An 8,375-nucleotide genomic window follows, 5' to 3' on the forward strand; every position below is an offset into this window, starting at 1 on the left:
TTGGGAAATTTTATCTGAGAGTCGCTCGCTATGTGCAAAACTGAGCAAAGAATTTCATGAGATTCATTTTGTATTTTAAAATAACTTCTTCCTGTAGAGAAATTGTGTCTTTCCATGACATCTCTGGAGGTGGACCGGCCGTCCTTTTTGGTCACCCACATGACTGCCACCAAATCGCCGCCGTACATTAGCGCTCGGAAGTAACGAGGCACTAATCTGTATAATTTACTACTAGTTAGTTAGTCCATATTGGGCTCCATACTAAGCCGCTCCACGGACGTTGCCAAGCCACCTGGGCGTCTGCATCGGTACACACTTGGCACGTCAGCGTGGCGGCTGAGTAGCTCCGCACGGTGAGGAAAATCAACAGACGAAAATATGGTGACGGGGAAAAAAATTACTCGGTGAGGAAAATGACGCACAAGAGCTGCATGCTTATTTGTTGCCACTCACTTGACCCCTATTTGTAGGGACCCGGTCTAAATGCACCATGTACAAAGGTCGCGGCCTGCCTGCTGTGTGGTGTCATAGTAAGCACGCAGTGGTACATCACTACCCAATCGAATAATAAGACTGAAACTAAGTAACATTTAAATACACAAAAGAGGGATCCAGACCGAGAGCAGTCCCCACGACCTGTCAGCGTTACGAAAGGCAGAAGCGGCATTAGTTTTTCCAACCCCGCTTGCCATTGCAGTCATCTGCGGCTCGACGTTTGAGCCGCTACTTAACAATCGCTCGCTGAGGGCTTGCTACGGTTTCTGCATAGCTAGACTGCCGTGGCGCGCTTCTTACTTTGCCAATCGTAAAAGTGTTGTGTAGTACGAGTATCGTTTGCTCAGTCAAAATTGCAGCACTGTCGGAAAAAAAAAGTCCCAATCATGACGCTGTCGTGTCCCGTGTCCGCGGACAATGTCTTTGGGCCTGCGGTGGCGGCGCCGTGCAGGGCCGGTTTTGATTTTACGCTCCTTTTCGAAGAGACTGTCTTGACAATTTTACCCTTGAGTCTGGCAAGTGAGTGTGAGCCCCGCCTGAACAGGTCTTGTTTTTATAAATAAAAAATAAAAATTGCTGACGCGATTCAGTATGCTGGGTAATCGGTCGCCTTGTCCAATTACGTTCTGCGACAGCCAAAGTCACGACCGGCTGGCTCCTGTCTAGCAAACTGGTAAGTAAGAAACGTCGCCCGAGATGTTGGCCAGCCAGCCCTTTGTACAACGTTTAACGGTTCCAGCTCCTGTGGTCCGCCGACGTGGCTCTGCGGGTAGTCCAGTTAGCACTCTGGGTCTCGCGAGGCATACCCAGAACCGAGACGACGGTCGCTTGCTTGGCTCTATGTATCGTTGGGTCAGTTTTAATGCTCATTTGCTCGCACCGTGAGCATTTCCACGTGCTCCGGCCGTCGACTCCCTTGATTGTATTTCTAGGCGTGTCTCTCATTCTCGATCTCGCTCGCACACGAACGCTGTTCTTCTACTACACTGGCAAAGACGCTGTCGCCATTGTCAACGCGGTTGGGTATGGCGTAAAATTGCTACTATTTATTGCCGAAAACGTGGAAAAGAGACAGTGGCTGCGACCGCAATGGGCCGAAGTCTCTCGCGAAGAAGCCAGCGGCGTGCTAAACCGCTCGCTCTTCATTTGGCTCAACCCACTCTTCACTTTGGGCTTTGGTAGCAAACTGACGCTCAAGCAACTGTTTTCGCTCGATGCTGAGATTAAATCTGCGGCGCGTCCCGTCGAGCTGATGGAAGAATGGGAACTATGTGAGCGTGGTACCGCCTGTCGACTCGTGGACAACCGTCTGACCTTTGTGAACAGCGTCCAAATCGTCCAGTCATGCTCTGTTCTGGCAGTTTCTTCGCCACTACAAGTGGCAGTTCCTAGCGGGCGTATTGCCCCGACTCAGCTATAGCGGCTTCCTCTTTGCGCAGCCATTTCTCTTGGAGCGCGTCCTTGACTTTATCGATGAACAACGCGTGGCCAACACCGATTCGACTGCATATGGCCTCATTGCTGCCTATGGTATCGTATATATTGGGATCGCTGTAAGTGTCGGCTGGAGCGGTTGTCTGGCTTTTGGAACTGACGGAGAACGCAACAGGTCTCCTACACCATTTATCAGCACAAAACATATCGACTTCTCACACTATATCGCGGGAGCTTGATTGCCCTCATCTACAACAAGACGCTAAAGATGAACGTTGCGAATGTGACCGATGCGGAAGCCATAACGCTCATGAGCGCCGATATCGATCGCATCGGACACAGTCTGCCACTGATTCATGAGCTGTACGCAAGCCTCTTGGACATTGCCATCGCCCTTTGGCTGCTGTACGGACGACTCGGTATTGCCATGATAGCGCCAATTATCTGGATTGCTTGTGAGTTTGCGACCTAGGGAGAGGGAAATGCATGAGTGGCAGGCCCTGGAACTTTGCAAAAGCAGGACTTGTTTTGCTAACGCTCGCCAGTATTCACGATTGCCGGTCTACCAATTGCTGGCGCGGCTGGTAATGCTCAGTCGCCATGGCTAGACGCAATTGAAGATCGCTTGGCCGTAACTGCAAAGGCACTAGGCTCGATGAAGGCGGTCAAGATGACTGGCCTTTCTGATCTCGTTTCCACGACTCTTAGGCGTCTCCGATGGGCAGAGATTCACGCTTCTCTGCGCTATCGAGTACTAAACATTTTTGTGACCGTTTCCTGCAAGTGAATTACCATTCAACGGCTGAGGTCGAGTAACGTTGCTAACTTTTTCCCTCAAGATTTTGCATCCTCTGCCGTGGCTCCTGTCTGGGGGTTTGGTGTCTACAGTATACTAGCGAAAGCTAGAGGCACACCGACTCTCACTGAGGGCGTTGCTTTTGCTGCGCTCAGCCTGTTTGAGCTTATGAATCAACCGCTCATCCATATTGTAGATGGTTTTGAACATATTCAGACTGTCAGAACCTCATTCCGTCGCGTTCAAGAGTACTTGGAGTCGGACGAGCGCGAGGACTACCGTGTAATTGTCAATCGATCTCCTTCAATATCAGATGATGAAAAGGAAAAGCTTCGCATTCTCGAAAAGGCACCTTCACATCACCAAGATTTGAACGCAGATGACGCAGTCACTCTTGCGAATGTTTCGGCAGCATACAGCGTTGAGGGCGACCCGGTGTTGGCGAACCTCAACCTTTCCATCAAGAAAGGCGAGACTACAATGGTCTTCGGCCCAGTCGGGTGTGGCAAGTCGACATTTCTGCGACTACTCCTTGGCGAGATGGCTTCAGTCGTTGGAGAAGTCACGACATGCTTCTCCACGGCAGCATTCTGTCCACAGACGCCTTGGATCACATGGGGGTCTATCCAGAGCAACGTTGTTGGCGTACTAGACTTTGAGGGAAAATGGTACAACATTGTTGCGCAAGCTTGTCTGCTGCTGAGGGATTTCCAGGAGCTTTCTGACGGAGATCAGACCAACACCGGCAGCCGCGGGTCTCGACTCAGCGGTGGTCAACAGATGCGCGTGTCGTTTGCCAGGGCTTTGTACTCGAGGCGCCCTGTCATGGTCCTAGACGATGTCTTGACTGGCCTCGATCGTGTCACGGAGCGCGGTATTCTGGAGCGGGTATTTGGACCTGGAGGGTTGTTGAAAGAAATGGAATCCACAGTCATCATGGCGACAAACAGCTTTTCCCACCTTCAGTTTGCCGACAACATCATCATTCTCAATGAAAAGGGCCAAGTCGCGCGACAGGGCAGGTGGGAGGCTATTAGTGCTGATTCTGCATTTGCGCACCACTCCGTCCACGACGAACCCGTCGTTACACACCGCCCAGAGCTGGAAATCTCTGACGAAACCATGCAGGAAATTGGAGTTCCGCTCGATGCGAATGAAGACTCGGGCGACGATGACTCAGCACGTCCCGGTGACCTCCAAGTCTACGCATTCTATGCCAGAGTGGCTGGGGTTTGGCCAATACTTGCATACCTCTTCGCCTGCTCCGTGTTCGTGTTTGGTGTCAGCTTTCCTTCTGTTTGGCTGCAGAAATGGACAAACTACAACTCAGAGCACCCAAATGAGCGGATTGGATATTATCTAGGCGTGTACGGGGCTCTTGCCGGCGTGACCCTTCTAGGCTGCTCGCTCGCGGACAGCGTCTTCAACCTGGTGGTGATTCCTCGAACTTCGAAGAAGTTTCACGAGATGCTATTGACTACAACTATGAGGTAAGCGCCCGTCGAAATAAATGTTGTGGGACGCCGGAGCCATAACTGCATGGATTGATCGTCGATTAACAAAAAGCAACAGGGCCCCCACGTCCTTTGTCACATCAACCGATGCAGGAACAATCATCAACAGATTCAGTCAGGATCTTGAGCTGATCGACAATGATCTCCCCAAGTCTCTAGATCAAACTGTTTTCCAGCTGCTTAGCGCAGTCATGTCCGCTGTCCTAGTCTTCATCAGCTCAGGTTATGTTGCCATTGCGATTCCCTTTTGCATTGCTGCTATTGCTATTATTCAGCTCTACTACCTACGAACGTCGCGCCAGGTGCGAATTCTCGACATTGAGGCCAAAGCACCCCTTTTCTCGCAGTTCTTGGAAACTCTGGGCGGCATCTCTTGCATTCGTTCCTTTGGGTGGGTTGCTCAATACGAGAGCAACAACCGCGATGCTCTCAACTCGTCTCAGAAGCCCTATTACACCCTGTGGTGTATTCAGCGATGGCTGACACTGGTGCTGGACTTGTTTGTCGCGGGGCTTGCGGTCCTTCTTGTCGGGCTTGCTACAAACATACGGGGTGGATCGACTGGTTTCCTGGGCGTCGCTCTTTTCCAAGTGGTCACGTTCAGCACAACTCTTCAAGTCCTCGTGGCAGAATGGACACAGGTGGAAATGGCGCTCGGTGCCATTTCGAGAATTCGATCCTACGTACTGCAAACCAAGAACGAGAACCAGACGGGCGAGAATGGTACCGTTCCGGAAGAGTGGCCCGATTCCTCTGCCACCATTGAGTTTAAAAACGTTACTGCGTCCTATGACGGCGAATCTGAACCAATCTTGAAGAACCTGAGCTTCACGATCAATATGGGCGAAAAGGTTGCGATTTGTGGGCGCACTGGAAGGTAAGCTTACAGAATTGGCACTTTTGTACCGAGACTAATTAGTTGCTACAGCGGGAAATCATCAACCATCTCTGCTCTCCTCCGGATGCTAGAGCTTGATGGGGGGTCCATCCATATCGGCCAAGTCGATATCAGCACCCTGCCCCGCCAGTTGATTCGCTCAAGACTCAATTCCGTTCCTCAGGAGCCCTTCTTTCTCCATGGCAGCGTCCGCTGCAACATAGACCCTGCCGAAGACGCCGCAGACGATCGCATACACGAGGTTTTGGAGTCTGTAGGTCTGTGGGAACTCTTCCAATCTCGCGGCGGTCTGGATGAGGACATGAATGAGGAAACATTGTCTCATGGTCAGCGACAGCTGTTCTGTCTTGCCCGAGCAGCTCTCAGTAGCGCCAACATTATCATAATGGATGAAGCAACAAGCGGCGTTGACGAAGAGTCTGAAAATTTGATGGAGAGCGTTATTGCCAAGGAGTTTGAAACTCGCACGGTCATTTCCGTTGCGCATAAGTTGGACGCCATTCTCGATTACAGTAGAGTCATTCTCCTAGATAAGGGAGTCATATTGGAGACTGGTCAGCCGCAAGAGCTCTTAGCCAAATCCGGTTCTGCTTTCAAAGCTCTCTTTGATGGTCAGAGGCGTGGTTAGACTGGATCGGCTCGGGTTTTGGTAAATAGGTGCTGCCCTGCCTGGCCCCGCTACCCTACACAGCGAGGATTTCTGTAACGTTTATTCACTTAGAGAACCCGGCAGGGCGTATGACACAGAGAAGGCGATCTTATTGATGGAATCTAGTTACTGCTTGCGCATAATAACTAAGCTTGAAGCCCCTAAAAGCCTCCTGGCCCTTTCGGCACCGAATCGTGAGGGGTTCGGTGCTGGCACGAGGCCGAGTCATCAAGAGCCCACAGTGGCTAGATATGCTGAGTCGTCAGATCGTTACAATTTCCGCAGAACTGTAAAAATAGCTGCGCGACTTAATACCAAAGAAAAATGCTCTCTTTGCTCTCTGTTCGTCCTTTTTTTGTGTTCTGGGCTCAGAGAAAATTGTGTAAAACTGTAGCATCATTCCCACGTTTCCTGAAATAACTGCATTGGACCAAAGTCCGCATGAAATGAAAAAAAGGGTTTTGTCTCTTTTTATTCTCATTCTGTTCGCTCTTCTTTCTTAGTTACTTTGTAATCTGTTGTGAAAAAAAGAAGAACAACAAAAGCTCCATGAAATGAGTCTAAATTTCCCCATCCCCAGTTGCGGCTACTATTATTCCGCGTCCCTAACCAGATCAAACCAGATCAAATCCCGAATCGCCGGCTCGAGATCCAAGCCCAGTCGCACAGCCCGGTCATCCTCAAATACAAATTCGGCATCCATTGGATCGTCGCCACCTTCTAATGCATCACACAGGTGTGCTATATATTCCCTCTGATGACGTTTGTGTTCAAAGCTCAGGGTAAACCCGAACGCGCGATCGCATGCGTCCACGAAAAGCGCTTCGTCTTTCATCTCCACGGTCAAATTTTTATAACCAATGTTTGTGAAGGTGCCAATGTAAGCGTCCAGCGGTACCTCTTGCGGGGGCAGTGACCTTGCTTTTTTTTTCGAAGGCTTTTCCGCTTTTCTCTCATTCGCGGAAGCTTTTGAAGTAGCATCTACCGGCTTGCCTGCATTCCTCGCCTGCTTCTTCTTTGTGCCGGGAGCCATCGCGTACGACCCTTTGTCTCCTGCATTTTCAGTGGTCACATTCACTGAAACAGCAGCCGGGCGAGTGGGTAATTTTTTCTCCTTTGGTTTGGTTCGAAGCTGCCTTTCGGAAGCTGGGAGCCCGAGAACCTCGTCTACCAGAGCCCTAATAACAGCAGTGGAAAGAGCCCCTGCACCGGAAGAGTTGCCCATAACCACGACACCAAGTCGTTTTTCTGGCAAAAACACAAATCGGCTACCAAAACCAGCAATGTTTCCGTCATGGCCAACCAACATCTGACCTCTGTAATAGCACACTTCCATTCCAGCTGCATATATAGCAGGAGTCGTGTGTTGCTTCAGACGTTTTGCACCGGGGTTGACAATTGATCGCATCCTGGTCAAGCCCTGGTAGACCTTGTCGTTGATAGGAAACTCGCGATTCATGAGCGCTTTGACCCACTTGATAAAATCGGCTGCGCTGGACATGACGGAGCCGGCTCCTTGGCCTTCGGGGCAGTCCGGGCTGTCAAACTCGTCGTATGAAGTTTTGTTCCAAAGATGCCCTTTGGCAATGCGGTCACCGAGCCCCCTTTCACGGGCCAGGGCAGGTTGCAGAGCCGTTGAATTCATGCCGAGCGGGTTGAAGAAGCGATCTTCGAGGAAGCGGGCAAAGGGCATGCCGCTTTCCACTTCGACCAGGTGCGTTGCGGCTGTGTACATCATGTTGCAGTAGAGGTAACGAGAACGGAGTGGAGCTGCGACAGCCAGGTTACGTAGATTCCGGGTTATGGAACGAGCATCGTCTGGCTGTGCAGCGTATGTGCCCATGTAGGAATTATCATGGCTAACAGGTTTCGTTAGCCAACCTCTAATCAAAAGGGTTTCAAACTACTCACCTCGCCATACCAGTCCTATGACTCAAAACATCCTCCACCGTTACTCCATCGGTGTAGTGGGTTTCTGGCATGACAAAGTCATCCGCCAGAAGCGCCGACATAGTAGCATCGTACTGAACCTTGGGGTGGTTCTTATTGTCGTCCACCAGCAAGGCCACGGCCGCCGCAGTGAGTGATTTGGCAGAAGAAGCAACGTCAAACACAGTTTCTGGCGTACAAGGTTCATTCCTTTCGACAGACGCGAATCCAAACCCTCGCGCTGCTGTTGCGGAGTCGCCTACCGCAATGCCGACTGAGATGCCCGGAACGTGATGCTCCGCCATCAAGGCGTTCACATGGTCTGTAAAGCGACTAGACCCAAAAAAATCCATCGTGATGCTGGTTCGCTCTGTATGCGGAAATGAGAGCGTGACACGACCACAGAGAAGCTGGTTCTGTTCTTGTGTTTATGTGAGACTTCGCGTTTGTGACTACTTTTATGCTCACTAAGGTGCATGCAACCTGTCAGCGCTAGCCTAAAAATACAGCACCCCACAAAAAGTTAGTTGTTAAAATGCGGCGTGTTACTTTTCGGCATGTAGGGCACTGAATAAAAGTACTTCCTATACACGCAATTTAAGAGTAAAATAAGAAGTATTTAGATTTCTAGATTAATAATTAACTAAGGATTAATATCGT

At 50.5% G+C, this 8,375-nt stretch overlaps 2 protein-coding genes across 2 annotated transcripts; one reads left to right on the forward strand and one right to left on the reverse strand.

The window, feature by feature from the left end:
* Positions 1-881: 881 nt before the first annotated feature.
* Positions 882-5,765, forward strand: LMH87_008469 (uncharacterized protein; the record flags this gene model as incomplete). The annotated part of the gene is made up of 9 exons (XM_056198753.1): positions 882-1,014; positions 1,086-1,168; positions 1,235-1,766; positions 1,822-2,048; positions 2,105-2,384; positions 2,475-2,708; positions 2,769-4,215; positions 4,298-5,116; positions 5,168-5,765. The coding sequence occupies 9 exons, from the start codon at positions 882-884 to the stop codon at positions 5,763-5,765; spliced, it is 4,353 nt and encodes a 1,450-aa protein (XP_056057570.1).
* Positions 5,766-6,378: 613 nt separating this feature from the next.
* On the reverse strand, positions 6,379-8,068 carry LMH87_008470 (uncharacterized protein; the record flags this gene model as incomplete). Its single annotated transcript, XM_056198764.1, has 2 exons — positions 6,379-7,645; positions 7,698-8,068. The coding sequence occupies 2 exons, from the start codon at positions 8,066-8,068 to the stop codon at positions 6,379-6,381; spliced, it is 1,638 nt and encodes a 545-aa protein (XP_056057571.1).
* Positions 8,069-8,375: the final 307 nt, after the last annotated feature.

This window comes from Akanthomyces muscarius (genome assembly GCF_028009165.1).
Source record: "Akanthomyces muscarius strain Ve6 chromosome Unknown contig_16, whole genome shotgun sequence".
In the NCBI taxonomy this organism is placed as follows: Eukaryota; Fungi; Ascomycota; class Sordariomycetes; order Hypocreales; family Cordycipitaceae; genus Akanthomyces; species Akanthomyces muscarius.